A 23,166-nucleotide genomic window follows, 5' to 3' on the forward strand; every position below is an offset into this window, starting at 1 on the left:
CAGTCTCCTTTTCTCAAGGGAGAACAATCCTAGTGTTATAAGTCTGTCCTCGTATTCCAGTTTCTCCATACCCTTCACCAGTTTTGTTGCTCGTCTCTGCACCCTCTCCAGCAGTTTTATATCCTTCTTTAGGTAGGGAGACCAATGTTGGACGCAGTATTCCAAGTGTGGTCTGACCATTGCCCTATAAAGCGGCATTATAACTTTCTCCGATCTACTCGAGATTCCTTTCTTTATCATGCCCAACATTCTATTTGCCTTCTTTGCCGCTGCCGCGCATTGTGCCGACGGCTTCAGGGTTCTGTCTATCAGCACACCCAGGTCCTTTTCTTGTTCACTCTTCCCCAGAGTTGCACCTGACATTGTATACTCGTATTCCTTATTTTTATTGCCTAAATGCATTACCTTGCATTTCTCCACATTGAATTTCATCTGCCATTTCTCCGCCCATGTTTCTAACTGACACAAGTCGCTCTGGAGTTTCTCGCTATCATCCTGCGATCTGATTGCCCGGCATAGTTTTGTATCGTCTGCAAACTTGATGATCTCACTGGATGTTCCTTCCTCTAGGTCATTGATATAAATATTAAAAAGGATCGGCCCAAGTACCGAGCCCTGGGGCACACCACTAGTCACTTTCTCCCAGTCGGAGAACTTCCCATTTATGCCCACTCTCTGCTTTCGGTTTTCCAGCCATTTGCCTATCCATCTTTGTATATCCCCCTCTATGCCATGGCTATGTAGTTTCCTGAGAAGTCTTTCGTGTGGAACTTTGTCAAACGCTTTCTGGAAGTCCAAATATATTATGTCCACCGGCTTCCCACTATCGATTTGCTCGTTCACGGTCTCAAAAAATTGGAGTAAATTAGTCAAACATGATTTCCCTTTCCTGAATCCATGTTGACTGGGTTTCATTAAGTCATATGCGTCCAAGTGCCGGACTATGCTATCCTTGATCAGTGCTTCAACCATCTTGCCAGGGACAGACGTAAGACTCACAGGTCTATAGTTGCCCGGTTCCCCTCTCGATCCTTTTTTGAAAATTGGGGTGACGTTCGCTATCCTCCAGTCGTCCGGTATCTGTCCAGTTCTGATTGTCAGGTTTGCAAGTTTTTGCAATAACTCTCCGATTTCAACCTTCAATTCCTTTAAGACTCTCGGATGAATCCCATCCGGTCCAGGGGATTTGTCGCTTTTAAGTTTGTCGATCTGATAGTATATCTGGTCTAAGTCCACTTCAACTGTGGTGAGGCTGTCTTCTATTTCTCCTGCAAACACTTTCTCCGCTTCAGGTATTGTTGAGGTGTCCTCCTTCGTAAAGACGGACGCAAAGAAGGAATTTAGTTTGTCTGCGATTTGTTTATCTTCCTTGACGTACCCTTTTCTTCCCTGGTCGTCCAGGGGTCCCACTGCCTCTTTTGCAGGTTTTTTCCCTTTCACGTATCTAAAGAAGGGCTTGAAGTTTTTGGCCTCCTGGGCTATTTTTTCCTCATATTCCTGTTTTGCATTCCTCACCGCCTTGTGACATTTCTTCTGATCATCTTTATGTTTGTTCCAGGCTTCGGTTGTCTTTATGCATTTCCATTTTTTGAAAGAGTCCTTCTTTTCTTTTATGGCTTCCTTCACCTGTATGGTAAGCCATGCCGGTTCTCTTTTGCTCTTTGTTCTCCGATCTTTGGAAATCTTCGGAATGTAGAGATCTTGTGCTTCTGTGATAGTATTTTTCAGTAGTGTCCATGCCTGATCAACCGTTTCAAGTTTGTCCATCATCTTCTCGAGTCGTTTTTCTACCATGGCTCTCATGCTATCGTATTTACCCTTTTTAAAGTTCAAGGTGGTGGTTAAGGTTTTGGCATGTTTCCCTTTCCTGATGTGTAGTTTAAAGTTGATTACATTATGATCACTCGTTCCCAGTGGAACTATGACTTCCACTTCTGTTATCGGTCCCGTGAGGCCATTTAGGACCAAGTCCAAGGTGGCGTTGCCTCTTGTCGGCTCTTTTACCATTTGTTCCAGGAAGCAATCCCCTAGCACCTCCAGGAACTTGGCTTCCTTGCCGCAGTTGGAGGTTGCTAGTTTCCAGTCTATCCCTGGGAAATTGAAGTCTCCCAATATAATTACATTGCCTGTCTTGCATTCTTGTTTGATTTCCTCCATCATTTCTGCGTCAGTTTCCTCCGCCTGTCCTGGTGGACGATAGTAAAGGCCAATTTTCGTATCTGCGCCATATTGACCAGGAATTTTGATCCAGAGTGACTCCAGCTTCTCTTTCCTTTCTGTTTTAACCATTTCAACAGAATCTATCCCCTCCTTAACATATAGAGCAATACCTCCACCTTTCTGCCCTATTCGATCTCTTCTATACAGTTTGTATCCCTGTAGTACTGTGTCCCATTTGTTTTCTTCATTCCACCATGTTTCTGTTATGCCAATGATATCCAATATGTCACGTCTTGCTATTGTCTCTAGTTCCCCCATTTTGTTACCCAGACTTCTAGCATTTGTATACATACATCTAAGTTCTCTTCGTGTTACCTTTTTGGACCTTCTACTCTTGGCCGTCCCTGTAGCTTCAATTTTGGTATCCTTTACTGCTCCTGTGTTATCACCCTTTTTTGCTGTGTGGTCGTCCCCTCCTATGTCTGAGTTGTCCCTTCCTGCTTTTTCTCCCTTATTGGCTGTGAGGTCGTCTTCTCTTGTGTAGGTGTAGTTGTCCTTGGCTTCTTCGTCGGGGCATCCTGCTATCCGTACCATCGACCGGTGGTCGACTGTCGGCTTTCCCCTATCTTTCAGTTTAAAGCCTTCTCGATTGCCTTCTTCATGTTGCCTGCCAAAACTCTTGCTCCTTCCTTGTTGAGGTGTAGTCCGTCCTTTCTGTAGTACTTGCTTTTTCCCCAGAACGCCGTCCAGTTGCGCACGAAGTCGAAGCCTTCTTCTTCGCACCATCGTCTCATCCAGGCGTTGATTACTTGCAATTCCCCTTGTCTCTTTCCATCCGCTCTTGGTACTGGGAGGATCTCGGAGAAGGCCACCTTCACCTCCCTGATCTTCAGTTGTCTTCCGAGAAAGCGGAGCTGGCCCTTCAGCTCTTCCCTGTCATACTTCCGCCCGCTCACATCATTTGTCCCCACGTGGATAAGTACAGCGGTGTCCTCTCCCCCTGCTCCATCTATGATCCTGGAGATCCTGTTGGTCACATCCTTCACTCTTGCGCCAGGCAGACAGGTGACAACTCTGTCCTCTCTTCCTCCTGCGGTGTAGCTGTCCACATGTCGTATGATGGAGTCGCCTACGATGATCCCCATCTTCTTTATTCGGGAGTTCCTTGGGGGGCGTTGGTCCACGTCCTTGGAGTAGGGCCAGTCTTCCTTCTCCAATGATACTCTTGAAATTGTTTCCTGTTCTTTGGGTGGGGCGATGTCTTCCTGTGGTCTCACTATTCCTCCTGGTGTGCGGTTGTCTCCTACCTCGTCTTCGGTTTCTTCTGTGTTTGCATGGGTGTCTTCTCTCCTCACATCGGTTTCCTGAGTTTCCTGAGTACTCTCTACATGGTGCTGATGAGCTTCCTCTATGAACATTTCTAGTTCCTTGACATCGTCGTTTGGGCTGTACTCCACTAGAATCTTCTCCTGTGCTCGGTTATGTTATTAAATATCCATTTAAATAGATATCTGATTAAAGTTAACTGGATAAAGTTAAGATGACGCTGAATACTGCCCACAAGAACTCTTGCACTCATCATCAAATAAATATTATTATGGATTTCACTAAACATATTATTCAAAGACCAAGGAAAAGTTATTTTTAAATAAGGTCCTATATAAAAGCAGAGTATGAAATCCTTAAAAGTAGGCTTTCACAACACTGCTTCTTTTTCTCATAATGCAATAAGCCTCTTCTCCAGTAGAGTAAAGGACTGGCCCAGTGGTCAGAGCAGTGGGCTGAGAACCAGGGAGGCCAGAATTCATAGCCCAATTCTTCTACAGAAACTACTTGACAGCCTCCGTTATCCCAGGTACATACTTAAGACTAGGTCTATAATACTTGATACACCACATTTCTGATAATACACCAAGCCAGTTTACAAAAGGCCAAGGCATTCCTTAAATAATAGAAGAGCAGAGAAGACATAAGCAAGGATACAGCAAAATACATAGTACAATAGAGGGAAGTAGGAGAATGTAGACCATAAAAACATTTGTGGAAAAAGGACATAAAATTAACATACTATTTCATAAATGTCTTGAAACAAGCCAATTGTATCTTTATGTGATTTTTCTGATTTAAGCCGCTTTCCTAAGTCCCATTTTATGCAACGGGACCTATCTACTAACAACATGTATTAAGGCTAACATAATAGTGCACTTTAATAAATCTAATCTTTAAACTTTAAAAGGTAGCAAGCACATCTTTTTAAAAAAAAAAATCTTGAGCTCAGGTTTGGAAATGTAATTAAAGCTAAAACCTAAATCTAGTGGTACATTGCCCAATCAGAAACTGCTTTAGCAACTTTCACAGCTACCTTGACTTGAGATGGTCCAGAGCAGTGGTCTCAAACTCGTGGCCCGGGGCCACATGCGGCCCACCAGGTACTATTTTGAGGCCCTCCATATGTTTATCAATCATAAAAGTAAAATAAAACAGTTTTTTGATCATATGACTCTTTAGCTATTAATTACAATATTATTATTAAAACTTAGCCAAAAGGAAAGATTTATAAAGTATAAAGAATTTTACCTCATACAAAATTGTTATTTCTTTAATAAGAGATTAACTATTTTTTTCTGAGGCCCTCCAAGTACTTACAAATCCAAAATGTGGCCCTGCAAAGGGTTTGAGTTTGAGACCACTGGTCCAGAGGTAATGTGCTATGAGTCTTCCTTCATTCATTGCCCATATTTCTGTCTCTGCCATTGTGCCCCCCTCCAGCAGTTTCGAATCAGAGACTACGGAGTTCCTTATACTGTAAAGTCTGCTATACTCTATCCACCCAGAAAATACTTCAAAGGCAAGCAATGTCAATCTAACATCCAGCACTTACTAGAAATATTAATTTAAAAAATAAATCAGAAAACCTAAATAAAACCAAAGGTACTGGAACATTCCAACTAGTGGAATGGGCTGGAGCGATCTTGATGTGCTCTACCTGGCTAGATCAGGTTTACAATGCGTTTAGCACTTCCATGTCAGGAAATGAGAACTGATAAAAATGTATCCATCTATGCCAGTAATCAAGAGTAGCAAGGTTACCTTGGTCAATTTACATTCATTAGAACACTAACATATTTTTCACAAAATAGAATTTTGGATGTGTTACCCCCAAGATAGATTTAATATTCTATTAGGATTTTCAAAATATAAAATAACGATATTACTATATATTAACGGCCTCTTTTACAAAGTTGCGCTAGCGGCTGCTAAGCCTATAGAGATTTAAACGGCTTTGGGGCTGTTGATGCGTGGCTTTGTAAAAGAGGCCATAAGTGTCTCAGAAACAAAACCTGCTGCTTATTCACCCCACTACTGTTTCAAATAAATGTTTTTTTCTGCATTGAATTTCAAATATCACCTATGCAACCACAGTTCCTTTATAACACAACTTCAGACAACTATGAGAGGGTGCCCTAATTATACCTTCACATGTATCGATCAGTACTTCCACCTGCCGAAAAATTCCCAAACGAAGCAACTTTTCTCGGGCTTCATGAGATTTTCGCATTACCTAGAAGATATTTGGAGGTTTAGTTTTGCCTCTTAATAAAAATATAAACATCTTATGCAATAGCTTCAAATCATAAAGAAATTGATCAAATACAGCTATAAAGGTAACAAACAGCTATAAAGGTAACAAACAAGATGCAATAATTTTCCACTTATCTTTTTTGATATAACCTTAAATCTTAAATTGCAACGTCTAGATCTATTCTCCAAGTCTTCCACTTGAATTTGCAATTCCTTTAGAGCGGATGCAGTAGAGTCTGCTTTGCTCCACACTGTATTTGATAATTCCGACACTAGTCCCCAAATCACTCACCTCTGCTCTAATCTGTTAATGCAGATTAAATGTCCTTCCAGACTCCTACCATCTCTGCTTCAAATTCCTGGAACCAGGTTGGTACTCTTTTTTTTTTTATCTCCTCCTCCTCTGAATTCTGGTTTAGTGGTCCTTTGTCTTCAGAGTCTGATGGAGTTAGCGCCATTTTTTTCTGCTCCAACTGAGCACCCGAGTCCACCTTCTGCTTGTCTCCATTCTTGGATGGGCACCTGAGTTTGTCTAACTTCTTTCTGCTCACCATCATGAAGTATAATTAATTCCTATTTTTATTGGGCCAGAATGTCCGCGGGAAGCAGTTTACTACTCAAACTTCAACAACTCCGTCAGAGCTCTCGATTCATGCAGCCATTTCATGGTGTGATGTCACTTCCTCCTTTCCATTTACCTTTTTATTTAATTTTTTTTTAATTTTTTTACTATTACCGTAGTTTCCTCCCATCCCTCCAATATATACCATGTTGACCATTATACATAAACTAGTTAGATGATGTCTCCAATTTACTGATAATCAACATCTCAGGACTACATATTCAAAGTGATTTAACTGGACATGTTCAACTGCCCATCTGCTGATATTCAATAGCACAACCAGGCTTTGCCACTGAATATCGACAGAGGTAGTCCAGTAGCAGAGTCACAGCAGAGCCAGGAAATATATGGGCACCAGCAATATTCAGCACTGGTGCCTGTATACCTAACCGGGCAAATTGGACTATGCAAAAGGCTGTCCTAACTTTGCCTGGATAGGCAAGTGGGTTTGCCACTGAATAGTGTAACTACTGTGTGCTGCCGCTCATATAATGGCCCAGCATTGAATATCTGCTAATCACCACAAGTTGAATACTGTTTCCATGGTTTTTAGTTGTATGAGTATTTATCCATTGTATTTCTTGGATGGATAATTGCTTCAGATCACATGTAATGTAATTTCAAATTCATTTGCTTTCACATGGCAAAGCCATGGGATCGGATAATCTACACCCCAGAATGCTCAGGGAGTTAAGGGAAGTCCTGGCAGAACCATTATCTGTTCTTTTCAATCTTTCCCTAAGCACAGGAAGGGTCCCCTTGGACTGGAAAACCACCAACGTAATCCCACTCCACAAAAAGGGCTGCAGGACAGAGACATCAAACTACAGACCAGTGAGTCTCACGTCTATAGTATGTAAACTCATGGAAACTGATCAAACAGAATCTTGACACAATCCTAGACGAAGAAAAACTGCGTGATCCACACCAACACGGGTTCACCCAGGGTAGATCCTGCCAATCTAATCTGATTAGCTTTTTTGACTGGGTTACTAGACAACTGGACGCCGGAGAGTCACTGGATGTGGTATATTTGGACTTCAGTAAAGCATTTGATAGCGTCCCTCATCGAAGATTACTGAACAAGCTGAAATCGATAGGATTAGGAGACACTCTAACTACATGGGTTGGGGATTGGCTGAGCGGTAGACTTCAGAAGGTGGTGGTGAACGGTACCCCATCCGAAGCATCGGACGTGATCAGTGGAGTGCTGCAGGGCTCGGTCCTGGGCCCGATTCTATTTAACTTATTCATAAGAGATATGACACAAGGACTTAGAGGAAGGGTATCACTGTTCGCCGATGCCACCAAACTTTGCAACATAGTAGGCAAAAGCTTATTACCTGATAATATGACACACGACCTACTGTTGCTGGAACAATGGTCAACTACTTGGCAGCTAGGCTTCAATGCTAAAAAATGCAAGATAATGCACCTGGGTAAGAGAAACCCGCGTAGAACTTATGTACTAAATGGTGAGACCTTGGTTAGGACCACGGCGGAACGCGACCTAGGGGTGATCATTAGTGAGGACATGAAGGTTGCCAATCAAGTGGAGAAGGCTTCCTCCAGGGCAAGACAAATGATGGGGTGTATCCGCAGAGGTTTCGTCAGCAGGAGACCTGAAGTTATGGTGCCGTTGTACAGAGCCATGGTGAGGCCTCACTTGTAGTACTGTGTTCAGTTTTGGAGACCACACTACCGAAAGGACGTGCTGAGGATCGAGTCGGTTCAGCGAACGGCCACCAGGATGGTCTTGGGGCTCAAGGATCTCACGTATGAAGAAAGATTAAAAAATTGCGGCTGTACTCACTTGAGGAAAGAAGAGAACGGGGAGATATGATTGAAACATATAAGTACATCACGGGACGCATCGAGTCAGAAAATGATATCTTCTGGCTCATGGGACCCTCGATCACCAGAGGGCATCCGCTGAAAATCAGGGGAGGGAAGTTTCATGGCGACTCCAGGAAGTACTTCTTCACCGAAAGAGTAGTGGATCATTGGAACAGACTCCCACTCCAGGTGATAAAGGCCAGCAGCGTGACGGATTTTAAGAGAAAATGGGATACTCACGTGGGATCTTTAAGGGAGTAAATTCAGGGGAGGGGATACTTGGAATGGGCAGACTTGGTGGGCTATAGCCCTTTTCTGTTGCTTTTTTCTATGTTTCTATGTTTCTAATCAGAAGTTATTCTCCATATCAGTCAGTTTTCAAGTTGGAAAGAAATTTATAGAATTTTTCAGCACCAGGAAAGGATGCAGGCCATGGAATTTTTATTATTGCTATAATTTTATATTTAAGAAAAAGAAGCAGAGTAGATCAGAAAGACTTCTGAATGGATCGCTTGCAAAATTGAAACCGTAGGTGGCTCTGTCTCTCTCTCAGCAGTCGGAGGAGCACATGGTGAAAAAAGTGTTGGATTTCTGAAAGCTCTGGATCATGACTATGGATTGAACATCTCGAGTATGGAATCCAGAAGTGACATACCAGAAATGTCTCTTCTCTGCATGGTAGATGCCTTGGTGTCATATAATTTGAGATATTATTTTTCATACTGGATGGGAAGGAGGGAGCGAGAATGACTAAGTTGGGCAATTTTCATGTTAGTTAGGGGAATGTTGCTTTTGTTGTAAGGTGTGTAGAGTAAACAGCTTGCATGGTGGGAGTGGCTGTGTTTGGCATGGGTATGTATGGAGGACTGGAGTAGAGAGTGTGAGGGAGTGTAATGAGTCAGGAGGGAGGTGAAGAAAGTTTAAAAAGAGGAGGAGGGGAGAGATAAAGTGACTTTTGTGATCTGGATGTTGGTGCAAAGGGGTTACTGGATCAGCTATACAGTTGCATTAAGCACAGCGGTTCAGCTGAGAGGTCACCCTTGGGCTGTTGTGTGAGTTGCGATCTTCGCTTCATATTTAAGATGTGCAGGAATATGGGTAGTCTGAAAATTGCCATGCTGAATGTGGATAGCGTTCATTTTCCTGTAAAATGCACAAAGATTTTAAGCTACTATAAAGGTTTAAATATCGATGTGTTATTACAAGAAACTCACCTCAATAATTCTGAGCATGCAAAGCTACGCAGATTGGGAAGTTAGCTTTTGCTTCCTTCAATAACAGGCAGAGAGAGTTGCAATCCTCACACATAAATGTGTATCTTGTTCCTTACATAAGCTTATTCAAGATGCAGAAGGTAGATATGTTTTGTGAATAGGTGAAATGGGGAAAAAAAATAGCAATATGTTCCATTTATGCAACAAATGTACTGTATATTCCCATTGATTCTTTTCTACTTTACTGATTGCTTTGGCACCCATACAAGAATATCAGATAAAAATAGGAGGGAACTTTAACATTACCTTAGATCCTCTTATTAATTGTAAGCCCTCCAAACCTTGGATAAAGGTTACTTGGGAAAGGGGGTGAATTTTCTTATGAGAGATCTGGCCCCTTCTCTTCTGGTGATGACTAGGGGGTGGGCACAGAAGATAGAGTAGTATCTGATCATCATTTAGTTTAGGCGGAATTGGGATTCGTGCAGAGGGTGACTACTAGTTCTTAGAAAATGAATCCCACTTTAAAGACATAAAAATGAAGAGAAACATTTTAATCTGCACATTCTTACCCTTTACCCTTAAAGTTCGGGTTGTGGCAATCTCTGTACTAATCAGAACTGGCCATAATGTCTGAGCTGGCTGAAGTCATGAGGAAGGGCAGTGCAGGACTTGCATAAACTGTACTAAGATTTGGAGGCTTCTGGCTTTTCATTCCATTGTCATTCTTTATACCAAAACAATTTTGTGCTGATCTGACAAATTATTTTCACATTGCTTGAGAAAGTCTATTTATAACCCAAAATAAACTGAGGGAATTTAATGCTGGGCTAGAAAAGATCATTTCAGGATTTAACACCTTACCTGCATTTAATGCACATAAAAGCTGTATGTTCCAAGACCTTATTTTTTTAATTATTCGAGATAATAATAATACAAAAAGAAAGATTAAAAAGATACGCTCCACAGAGTACTAAAAAATTCCAAAGCTGTCCAGCCCTTATCTATCAGGGATGAAATGTATTTCTAGCTCCCTCTTTCTTTCTTCTCCCTACTCCCTCCCCTCCCCACTCCCAATAATATTAGGGCTTTTGAAAAAGTAACAGCAAATTGAATATGTTGAGAAATATAATTCAATTAGAGATACAAATTATATAATGTCATTTTTCTACATAAATCACCCTCCTTTTCAACACCAGCTTCTCTATTCCATTGGGAAAAAAACGTTTTTGGTTGTGCCTTCAGCCAGGAATATACTACTTCTTTGACTTCGTCATCGCTTCCAAATCTTCATCCCCTCAAAGTGTCCTTCAAGGATTCAAAAACATGATAATCAGAGGGAGCAAGATCAGGACTGTATGGCGGATGCTGTAAGAAATTTCAAATTTCAAATACTGTCAAGAGTTGCAGTAGTCATGTAAGGGCATGTGTTTCATGAAGGAGAACACCTTTAGACAAAAGTCCTCTGTGATGGCTCCATATTTTTGGCGTCAGCTCCTCCTCCAACCTTACACTATATCGAGTACTATTCACTGTGTCACCCTTTTCCTGATAGCGCTCCAAAATTGGTTCATTTATATCCTAGACAAAAGTGAACAAGACCTTTCCAGAGGAGGGTTGAGACTTGAACTTCTTCTTGATTGGAGATGATTGTGAAGACTGCCTCTTGCTTTCAGGCTCATAGTGATGCACCCAGGTTTCATCCCCTATAACGATGCATGCCAGAAAGCCTTCTCCTTTATCGCTGTACTGCACCATAAAGGCTGTGGAAGTCTGCACATTAATCATCTTGTGCTCATCAGCCAGCATCCTAGGCACCCTCCATGCACACAACTTGCAATACTTGAGAATCTCCATGACAATGGTATGTGTGGATCTGATACCGACATCCAGTTCCCTGGCCAGAAGCTCTACAGAAATGCGCCTGTTTTCAGGAATAATGGTGCCAGAACGACCCACCTTCTCATCAGCGACGGCTGTGCTCGGATGACCGGAGCATTCCTCATCGGGGTTTAATGTTCGCCCATTTTTAAATGCATCTACCCACTCGCACACTCTTCTGTCGCCAATGCAGGTATCTCCATGCTGTTGCAGCATTCTTCTATGAATTTCATGAGGTTTCACACCCTCCAACCACAAAATGTGATGGCTACTCCTCTACCATGCAAACAGCTAAGGGCACCACAATTTTGTATATGGTGCCCTACCGATTAAGAACACTATTGGGCAGTGTCAACACTTCCACTAAGAATGTATCTTCCCTGCACAGGAGTTTGAAATGCTAGGGGTGAAATACTGTCAATTTGCTGTTACTTTTTGAAATGCCCTTGTAATTTTTTTTTTTTTTTAATGTATAAATGCACCCCTCTCAATTCCCACTGTAATACTTGGAAATTGAAACAATGAGTGAGAAGATTAAATATGCAGATGACATTAGACTGTTCAAAGTTATTAAAATGCATGCAGACTGTGAAAAATTGCAGGCAGACCTAGGAAATTGGAAGACTGGGCGTCCATATGGCAGATGAAATTTAATGTGGAAAATACAAAGTGATGCACACTGGGAAGAATAACCCAAATCATAGTTTACTAGATGCTGGGGTCCACCTTGGCAGTCAGCACCCAAGAAAAAGATCCGAGTGTTATTGTAGACAATATGCTGAAACCTTTCGCTCAAGTGTGCGGCGGAAGCCAAAAAAAGCAAACAAGATCCTAGGAATTATTAGAAAAGGGATGATAAATAAGACTAATAATGATTCTGTATTGCTCCATGGTGCGACCCCACCTTGAGTAGTGCATTCAAAGAATGCCTTATTTCAAAAAAGATATAGCAGAACTAGAAAGGGTTCAAAGAAGCGCAGCCAAGACAAAGGACGACAAATCAAGACAAACCTCTTGAATAAGGAAAGACTAAAGAGGTTAGGACTTCAGCTTGGAAAAGAGACGGCTGAGGGGAGATATGATTGAAGTCTACGAAATCCTTCGTGGTGTAGAAAGGTAACAAGTGGATCGATTTTTTACTGCATCAAAAATTACAAAGACTAGGGGACACTCAATGAAGTTACAGGGAGATACTTCTAAAACCAATAGGAGGAAAAAATTTTTCATTCAGAGCTAGATTCTCAAAAATTTGCTTTAGAAACCGATGGGCCACTATCACAGCTATTATTGTAGCAATTTTAAAAAAGCGAGTCATTCTCCAAAAAATATTCATGCAAATCAGTTTGGCAGAGAGTAGCAAAAGTTTACTAAATTTGCATGTGCCCATCGCTGGTGACAGCGAAGGGCAAATGCGCAGAATAAATGCAACACTCCCCTCCCCCTAAAAAAAACAACAAATCAAGTCGCCAAAGTCAAGCAATCACCTACCTGACACTTCCCTCCCCAGCAGCAGGAGAGATGCCCACTATTTCCTGCCGCCAAGCAACACAACCCCCGATACCCTCCTTCCCCCCGTCAGCGGGAGAGATACCCACTCTCTCTTACTGCCAAGCAACACAACCTCTCGTCACCCCCCTCCCCATCAGCGGGAGATGTCCACTCTTCCGCTGCTGGGTGGGTATTGAGGGGTGTGTTGCTTTGCGGCAGGAAAGATGTCCACTTCCTCTTGCTGCCAAGCAACGTACCCTGACACCTCTCCCATGCGTTCGATGACCCCCCTACCCCTTACTTATGGTGTCTGGACAGAGGGATGTCTACTCCCTCCAGCCATCAGGCCCAGCTCTTCAAAATGCTAGGCCTTCCCCTCCCCAGTGCTCCGATTGGCCCAGATTGTTTAAGGCCCTTCCTACGTATCACTATGGATTTGGCTTTTGGTTTGTAATTTACATCATTGAGACTCCTGATGCAGGCTGTTTGGCCAAAACACGGGCCATGTCAAGTCCTTAATTTTGGCAGATGTCTTATGATTGACAAGAATGTCTTATGCATGGTTTTTAGTTTTGGTTGCTATTAAAGTGGGTTTGAAGACCAGGCTTGCTCTCCGTCTTTCCATTGGATCTTGCTGTTTGCCATGCAGAGGTATCTGTCTCCATTGTGGTGGCCAATAAACAATGAATACATTTTAACAAACAGCATTGCCTGTTTACATTTTTTAAATTCCTGAAGAATTATTTATTTATTTATTTTGATTTTTAGCCTATCCTTCCAAAAAGCTCAGAATGGGTTACAGGAAGACAATCACAAAATAAGTCCACAGACATGACAGATACATTCGGAAAGTACACAGAAGGAGGCAAAATGAGCTAGAGTCTAATTGGTGGAGTCATTTTACGGAGAGGAGTTCATTTGTTGAAGTCAACATTGACCGAAAAGGAGAGACTTCATTGCCATTTGGAAAGCTATCAGTGAGTCTAGTCTTCGGGTTTGTGCAGGCAGTTGGTTCCATAGACAAGGGATAAAGTGGCTTTAGGAGCACTTACGTGCAGTTTCCATTTGGAGAGATCTTCCTGGGGGGATGATGAGTTGATTCTCCACTTCAAAGCAGAGGGAATGACTGGGGGTGTACTGTCTAAGTTTGGCAGAGATGTAGGCAGGCATCTAGTAGTAGATTTTATGTGCCAGTACAAGGGCCTTGAAAGCATATTGCTTGTTGATGGGTAGCCAGTGGACAACTTTCAGCGCTGGTGTGACAGGGTCGCAGAGGCTGAGGTCACACAGGAGGCAAATAGCTGAGTTCTGCACTCGCTGGAGGCATTTCAAGTCTTTCGTGGTGATGCCATTAAACAGGGAGTTGCAGTAGTCTATCCGTGAGAGTACATAGGCATAGAGGAGCTGGGCAAGGTCTGGGATTGAGAGGTAAGGTTTGATTTTCCATAGCTGGTGAAGATAATAGAAGGAAGTGGAGACTACCTGTGAGATATGTGCAGAGAGAGATAAATGGCCATCTAGAATCACTCCCAGGCTGCACACTTGGTCCTTTGCCATTAGGGAGTTGGCTTCCCAAGATAACATTGGGTGGGTGAAGCTAGAGTTCTTCTTCCTGATCCAGAGAAGTTTAGTTTTAGCTTCTTGTAGGTCATCCAGCTCTTCATGTCAGAGAGGCAGAGGTGGAGGTTGGTAAGTTGGACGAGCCAGTCCTTGCCCAGTGGGAGGAGTAGCTGTATGCATTAAGTTACTTCTTTGGTCACAAGATTATATACAGGCAGAGAGGCACTGACTTAGAAGATGCTCTTAAAGCTCTTCTGATTACAACCAGTTTGGAAACCTTAGTCCTGAGTGACATCAGATCATACCCTTGGCAGTCAAAAACTTCATCCCTAGAATTTATTACGTTAAAAAAGTTACTTACATCAATAAGGTTTTTTGCTTTGAAAACTTCTCCTATTTCATACATGACAAAGTCATCTTTTGTTCTGCCAAGGCCATCAAAGTGTACATACTGAACCACCACCTTTAGAAGGAAGAAGATTAATTAGCAGAATGTGGGACCATGCATCTCAAACAGGAAATATCAACAGCAGTTTCAGCTTATGAGATGCACAAGTCAAACAGATTTTCAATTCGCTTAAAGCAGTATTATCTTAAGAAGGAATATTATCTAGTTCTTTGTTGCCCCTTAAGTTATTATGGTTTATTTAGGTTAATATATCACCACTTCATGAATACACAGTCAATGTGGAAACAGGATACTGGGCTAGATGGACCACTGGTCCGACCCAGTATGACTATATTATTAAGCTCTGGAACTCATTAGCAGAAATGTGGTAAAACGATTAATGTATCTAGGTTTAAAAATTATTTGAACAAGTTCCTACAGGAAAAGTTAATAGTTTGCTATTGAGATAGAAATGTGGAAAGCTACTGCTGTAAGGAGTAATAGCATAGAATCTTGCTTCTATTTGAGATTCTGCCAGGTACTTCTGATCTGGATTGGCCACAGTTGGAAGCAGGATACTGGGCTAGATGGACCACTGGTTTACCCCAGTAAGGCTATTGCTATGTTCTTATGTAAACAGGATTCAAGCCCAAAAGAGCCTGTGTAGATCAAATTTTTACACTGCTCAGAGATGGGAGGGAGGGGAGATATCTTTGTCCTAATTTGATCGTAGAATATTTATACTCGGGGTGAGTGGGAGGATGAGAGGATTTATTAAATTGTTTAGTGTAAAATTATTGGGGAACTCCAGGTTGTTGTGTTTTATGGTATAATTATTGAATGGGTGAGTAGGGAGTTGGGTGGGAGAAAATGAAAGCTTAAGTATAATTGTAAGTTGAAGGTGCTTATGTATTATATGTTATATTTTCATGTATTGCACTATTAAAGTATGAAAATCAATAAAGATTGAAAAAAAGGTTTTTCAGTTTAAAATCCCAATAATAAATTTTGTGGATTTTGAAGGAGCATTCAACAGCATTGCCAGAAATTGCTTAGGGAGTATTGTGAAATCAGATAGAACACTTGCCAAGTTAGAATTTTTGGAAAACATGTTTGAGAATAGTGAATGCTGTGTCAGGGTTGAAGATATTTATTGATGTAAAATGGTAACTGGAATCAAGCAAAGTTGTGTATTGAAAGTGCCCAAAGAGCAGATATAATTATATTAACCAGTGGATTGATGCAACAATGTATAAATGTGCATGGGTATATGTCTGTTGAAGCGGAGCATGAATATTATTACAAATGTAAAGGGAATTAATGTAGGGGAAGGCATGTTGATGTGGGTGTGCTTATGAGAGGTGTAGATGTGTATGTATAAGTTTAAGACACCTTATTTTCTGATTGTTTTAATTCATAAGTGATAGATCCAGGCTGGTAATAGGAATGTGGAGGAGGGTCTTTCTGTAATCTTGGACTAGAAGGGAATAATGAGAGCAGTGGAGGGTAGGTGTTTTGTGATGGGCCCCTTTGTGCCGATAGGGTATATGGAAATAGGGGTGGTGTTTCATAGAATAATAAGGAGGGGTGGGATAAAGGGCTATGGGTGGTTTGGATTTATGATGGCTAATTATCTTATTAGTTTTGGGGTTAATAAGACAGGAATCATCTTGTGAGGCAGTCAGAAGGGAGAGGGAGGGTTATTATTCTCCCTGATCCTGATATTATTCTAAGCATCGTGGGTAAGCAGAAGATCATTGGGAGGGATAAGGTTGGGTTTTGTGATAGGGAAAGGTCTTGGGATTTGGTATGGCACACTTACATAGTTAATGTTCTTGTGAACTTGTTTATAATTCTTGTCCTGGGTATTTATTTATTTAAAACACTTACAGCCTTCATATCCAGCATCTATGTGGGTAACAGTATTACATACATAATTTAAACAAGACTCAATGAATCATAATGAAATAACAACATGCAACACACAGCCCTGAACCTATACCTTAAAATAAATAAAGTCAGTTAGCTGCCAGATTACAAACTGCCCTAATTTGAAAAGGGCAGTCGGAAAAAATAGGCTTTCAAGCTTTTCCAAAATGCCAGGAAATCAGAAATTAAACGAATGGGATCTGGGACAGAGTTCCATACTAAAGGACCGGCCACCTTAAACATTCATGATCGATTTATAACTTTAGTGACAGAAAGAATTGGGGGAACATCCAAAAGGTCTCTAACTTGTGATCACCTTAGGCAGCAAGTCACGTACAGATTTGAATACCAAGTATCTTAAATTGTATTCTCCATGTAACTGGCAACCAATGAAGTTCAGCTAGTACAGGTGTGGCATGAGAATATCGAGGCAATCTAGCTATTATCCTAGCAGCAGTGCTTTGAGCCACCTGTAGTGCTCTTAGTGATTTCTTCAGCAAGCCGCATAAAACAAAATTGTGCCTTTATAGAGAGAGGGGGACTGATGGCTGGGACAGTCTCCTCTTCAATTATGTGGAGATCTTTTCAGTACTCCCCTTTATATGCCCTCAATTTTAAAAATATGCACCTGGAATATAAGAGGAATTTCTTCTCTGAACAAACATCAGAAAATATTGCATGTCTTATTCAAAAAAAACACATAGATGTAACGATCCTGCTAAAAATGCACTTGAGCTCAGAGGTGTCCAAAGTCACACAAAATGGAAGACTTGGAGCCAGGGGATAAAATTGAGCTCAGAAGAACACGCTAAATTACATACCTGGTGAGTTGGAGATTTTTTTTGGAGGCTCCAGCTCAGGGGAAAAAGGTATTATAGTTTTTCATAAAAGATTGGTGCTGGAGAAGAAGGCAGTGATTTTGGACCCAGATGGTTGTTATATCATAGCCAAAATAATGCTTGATCGTGTTCCTCTTTTATTTTGCAATTTATATGTTTCAAATATTTATAATCAAGCATTTTCCATAAGATCTTAGCACATTTGCATTCCTTTGCTGATCCCGTTCATCTTGTTGTTGGTGGAGACTTCAATTGCATAGCTGACCCCATGTTAGATAAAATGATGAATCCAAGAAAGAAAAGTTGGATCCAACTAAAGGAGTGCCCTTATTCTGTGCGGCATTGGAGGCGGTGGATGTGGAGCACATCTTACATCCGATGGATAGAGACTATACTCGCCTATCGCAGTCTACTATAGACTATATCTTAATCAATCAAGGATCTGCTCACTGCATGACAGAGGCAATTATTGGACTCAGTGATATCTGATCATGCGCTGGTCCGGTATGATTTTTGTGTTTTTCCTTCCCTGTCTACATTCTCCTGGACGTTTCCAATGCACTCTTCCTTTCTCAAAAACAGGCAGAGAAAAGATTTAACAAAGTACAAGCTAATACACTTCTCCCTCCATATTCGCGGTTTCAGCATTTACAGTTTTGATTATTCACGGTTTTTAGCTTGCTGGCTCCTCCTCCAAAATTACATCAGCTTGCATAGAGAAATCACTGATTCCAAGCATTTACAGAGAAAATTGGTGATTCCCAGCACTTTCTTCACCGTGTTTTGCCTCTCCTTCAGGAACAGGCCAGGTCTCCCACCATGTTATTCGCGGTTTCACCATATTCACGATGGTTTTTAATAGAAAACAGCAAAAAAAACATATGAAAAAGTTATTTGCGGGTTTTCTGTATTTGAGGTTCTGTTAATCCTCTATCACAGCGAAGTGTAATGTGAGTCTATATTGAGAAGCTGCAAAAACAGTTTTATGTGCAGAAATTATTGTGTATATTAGCACCAAGAAGAAGCTGCAAGATAGAGCTAGTTTGCATTTAGAGAAAGATCTGGTCCATCGGTGTCAGGCAATCCCTTTTGGCTATTCAGGTAGCATTAAATAAATTAATACATCAAAGAGCAAAAAAACTCAGCTCTTTATTGTTAATATCAACTATACAAATATGGAAACAAAGCGGGGAGGCTCTGGCTAAGCTTGCATGGTAGGGGAAAGAAACTAGACATTAGTTTGCGCTTCGGACACCTTCTGGTCATTGTGTTCACTCTGAAAAGAAAAACTGCCCAATGAAGCCCCAAAACTACTCCAGCAACTCAAAAGCATCAGAGAAGTAAGAGAGGCAGGATTGGTATGGAAGAATTGCTTCGCCCCTAATGTCGCTCACATGTCCTCCAGGGCACCAGGAAGCAGGGAGGACCTGCCAGTTGAAGCCTTTGAACGACTGTAGCGGTTCAAACAACAGAGGAAGAGCCGAGTCAGGGCCAGCATGGGAAAATTGCTCCGCCCCCAATGCTAATGTCACTTGTGGCACCACGGGGACCATCTTCCAGGGCACTGGGCAGCAAGTAGGACATAGGGGCAACTAATTAGGGTTTTCAGACTATGGGTTATTTTGTTCTTTAGCAGATTTCTTTCGTGATTTTTGGTTCATGATTTATGGTTGCTTCAACACTATAGGACATATACCTCCTTGCATACAAGTTTTTAGTCTTTTAATTTCAATTTTACATTTTTAATTTTAATTCCAGTGTTGTCTCTGAAATGATACACTAATAATACTTTCTCTCAAAGGCCTATTCTTATGTCATTCTAATTTAATCAATTGTGAACCGAGTCGAGCTCCTTCTGGAGATGATCCGGTAAATAAACTGAAGATTAGATTAGAAAAGTAACCTCCTGCATACCAATTAGCATGATACTGCTTTGGTAATAGCGAAAAAAAGAAAAGTCAGAGTGGGGGCTGTAAAATAAACAATGTCACGTGGCAATTTCTGAATCAGTGTAGCACGTCATATAGCTGCGCACATGCATCTTTTAGTTTGGGAGCAGTAGTGCTCATGTGTCAGCTTTTTTAAAAGATCAAGGCAACATTTTCTCATTGTTCTGAAAGCTACACTCAAAAAATGAATGCAACTGTAGAACTTTAAATGTAATGAGCGCCTGTTTATAAGTTATTCTGTGGTTGATAGGAAGCCAATGTGCGTTCTTTAATAATGATGTTATATGGTCAAATTTTATTTTACCTGTAATGATTTTTATTGCAGTATTTTGTATTAGCTGTAGTCTTCTTGTATTCTTTTGTGTGATTCCATTATAAAGTGAATTACAGTAATCCAGTTTTGAAATGATCAATGAATGAATTAAAATGTTTAGTGAGGGAGCATCCAAAAAGTTAGCTAAAGATCAAATCATACGCAGCCCATGGAAACAACTTTTAACGACAGAATTTATTTGATCATGATAATTTAGTTTATTATCTATGATGACTCCGAGAATTCTTATTTTATTGATGGACTGAATTGGAAAGTTATTAATGCAAATTGGTGGTGGATTCTTGAGTCCCTCTTTCCATGGGAAAAAAACAGTTTTAGTTTTTTCAAGATTTAAAGATAACATGTTATCTTGAAGCCATTGTTTTATTTTAGACAGTTTTTGGTTGTTGTTAAATATCTCATCTGAATTAACTGGGTGTAGGATTTGAAAATCGTTGGCATAAGCAAAGACGGAGAACCTTATGGACTGGCATAAGGTTAAGAGGGCCCGTAAAGATGTTAAATAAGAGAGGAGATAAAATTGAACCTTGAGGGATTCCATAATTGTTATTAGAAATTTTTGAAATGGAATTATTAAATCTAACCTTAAATGTTCTTTCAGAAAAGTATGATTTGAACATGCCAAAACTGAGTTGCTTATGGATGTGAAGGCTCTTTGTTGAAGTTAGCGTCAGTGCCAGGCCCTGTGTGGAATCCAGATTCCAGGTCAGGCAGTGGTAGGTCAGAAGGAAGGAAGGTTAAAGGAGGATAAATGCTTAACTTTCGGGGGGGAGGGGAGGAAAGAGGGAACGATGTTGGACTGAGGGATGTGGGGAAATGGAGAGAATTGGTAAGGCAGGCTGGATGGAGGAGAGGGAAGATGAAGTGAAGAGAAAGGGAAGGTATGCACAAGGATGAAGAGGAAGAAGGTGCACATGGATAAAATGGAATGGAAGGAAATAGAGAAAGGAGATGCACATGGCTGGAGGGGAAAAAAGATGCATGTGGATGGAGGATGGGAGGGGCATGAACATGTGAGTGAGAGAGAAAGAGATGGTGCACATAGGGAAAAGAGGAAAATTGTTGGGTATACAAACTCAACTCCTTAACGAATCACATCTACACCCTGGACGGATGATCTCAAAGATACCACCTAATTACACCAAATGGAATCTCACTAAAATTCACATGCCACCCCAAATAAAACCAGAATTACTACCATATTCTCCAACAACAAAGATGCTCCCACCTGCTAAGAAAAGCTATTTTACCTCCAGTTTTATCTACACTGAAAACACTGCAATTTTATCCATCCTATGTCCACTAAGTCGGTATTTTTAAGCATGTATGTTACATCTACACTGTAAATGCTGTAATCTAGACTCCTTTTGTCTATACTGTAAATGCTGTAAAGTATGTATTCCTCAACAAAGTTTGTCTTATCCATACTATGAATGTACTCTTGTAACCCATTCTGGGCTCCTTTGGAAGGACGGGCTAAATAAATGACTAAATTAAATAAATAAAAGAGAGAAGAGTGAGGTAGAGATGCATGGGGAAGAGAAGAATCAGAGGGAGAAAAGTTGGATATGGTCATGGAGAGGAAACAGTGGGACAGATTGAAAGGGATGCAAGGGGGAGGAATGTTGAGCATAGTGGTGGAGGAAATGGAGGGAGCGATGTGGCATGTACTGGAGAGGGGTGACAGAAGAAGAAAATGTTGGGCATGGGACCGGTGGGCAGTGGTGAAAGATGCTGCACATGATCCGGGGGATGAGAGAGGGAGAAATGCTAAATGTGGCAGTTCAGGGGGTAGGAGAGATGCACCATGGATCTCTCTCTCTCTTTTCCCACTCCCTTTTCAGCAAGGGAGGAAATGAGAGAAAGGCAATGAGAGAGGGAGACATGTTCCCAATGGGGGTGGAGGAGAGAGGAAGAAATGTTGGACTCATGGAGGGACAAAGAGAGATTTTGGTTGTGGAAGGGAATGAGGACCAGAGGAGAGGAAGCGTGCAAGAGGCAGAAAGAAAGAAATGTTGGATGCAGTCAGAAGGAAGTGCAACCAGAGACTAATAAAATCACCAGATAACAAAGGTAGGGAAAATTATTTTATTTTCAATTTAGTGATCAAAATGCATCAGTTTTGAGAACTTATATCTTCTGTCTATATTTTGCACTATATTTGTCTATTTTTTTGTAGCTGTTCCTGAGGTGACATTACATATTTTAAAGTCATCTGCCTAAACTTCTTTGAAAAAAAACCCAAATATAAATAATAATTAACATTTTCTCTGCGTTCAGTGCGCTTTGTGTTTTTTAATTTTGTGGTTACCATTATGTATTGTCAATATTATATTGTGTGTGTAGGAAAACTGAATGGAAGAAATTGCATTATAATTAGTGCTATTATTATGGGGGTGGGGTCAGGGGTGGAGCTTGGGCGGGTCTGGGGCACAGCTTAGGCAGGGGTACTCGTTTGATATTTGTTAGACTTATGGGGGCTTGAAGAAGTTGAGAAACACTGGTGTAAGGGAGTAAGAGAGGGGAGAAGTTGGACACAGGGAGATATACAAAAAGAAGGGAGATAGTCAGCATGAATGGGAACATAAGAACAGAGACAAAAAGGAGAATGCTGCATTGGGGGTAGTATATAGACACAGAGGAGTAATGCTAGACATGGAAGGGTATATGGACACAGAGATGGTTAGATATGGGGAGAATAAGAACGTAGAAGTAAGATGCTGGACAGGGGATATAGGGATATAGAGGAGCGATACTATACACAGGGGGAGGAAATCATAGAATGGCGAGATGAAGGCAGGGAGCTGGGCACAGAGGAAATACTAGAAAGGGACATATAGGAGACTTAGAGAAGGGAGATGCTGAACATGGGGAGCAATACGTACATAGAGATAGATGGATGGTGAGCATGGAGAAATGTCAAATGGTCAGGAGACCCTGGCAAGTGAGTTAAGAGAAGACAAAAGAAAACAGAGACCAGCGCCCGAGACCAACATGATTTGAAGAATAAAATGAGACAACAAAAGGTTCACAAAAATAATTTTATTTTCTATTTTGGGATTAGAATATATCAGATTTGACATGTTTCCTGCTAGAGCTGGTATTAGACATAAATGGGACCGCAAAGCCCAGGCAGTGCTTCTTTAGCTTCCAGCTGACTTAGAGCTCTCTCTGACTAGGGAGGAGTTGCCCTAGTTGCACTCGCCTAACACTATTCTTGTCATGTGTGACTGCAGTATTCTGTTAGCATGATATTTCTGTGTAGCATTCTGTAATAATTTGGCTTATTCAGTTTTCTCGATAGTGAAGGGGATATATGTAAAGGGAAGGGAAGACAGGGGTTTTGTTAATCCTTGCTTTGTATTGTGTTTATAAAATGACAAT

At 41.2% G+C, this 23,166-nt stretch overlaps 1 protein-coding gene across 3 annotated transcripts in view; it reads right to left on the reverse strand.

Annotated features, from left to right (window-relative positions):
- SAMM50 (SAMM50 sorting and assembly machinery component) overlaps positions 1-23,166 on the reverse strand; it is a 106,003-nt gene that overhangs the window by 77,394 nt on the left and 5,443 nt on the right. For all 3 annotated transcript variants that reach the window (XM_033951681.1, XM_033951678.1, XM_033951680.1), the window contains 2 exons: positions 14,705-14,806; positions 5,635-5,722 (listed from right to left, as the gene is read on the reverse strand). In XM_033951681.1, the coding sequence (XP_033807572.1) occupies positions 5,635-5,722; positions 14,705-14,806 (190 nt within the window). The remainder of the gene's footprint in view (positions 1-5,634; positions 5,723-14,704; positions 14,807-23,166) is intronic.

Source organism: Geotrypetes seraphini, chromosome 7 (assembly GCF_902459505.1).
Source record: "Geotrypetes seraphini chromosome 7, aGeoSer1.1, whole genome shotgun sequence".
NCBI lineage: Eukaryota > Metazoa > Chordata > Amphibia > Gymnophiona > Dermophiidae > Geotrypetes > Geotrypetes seraphini.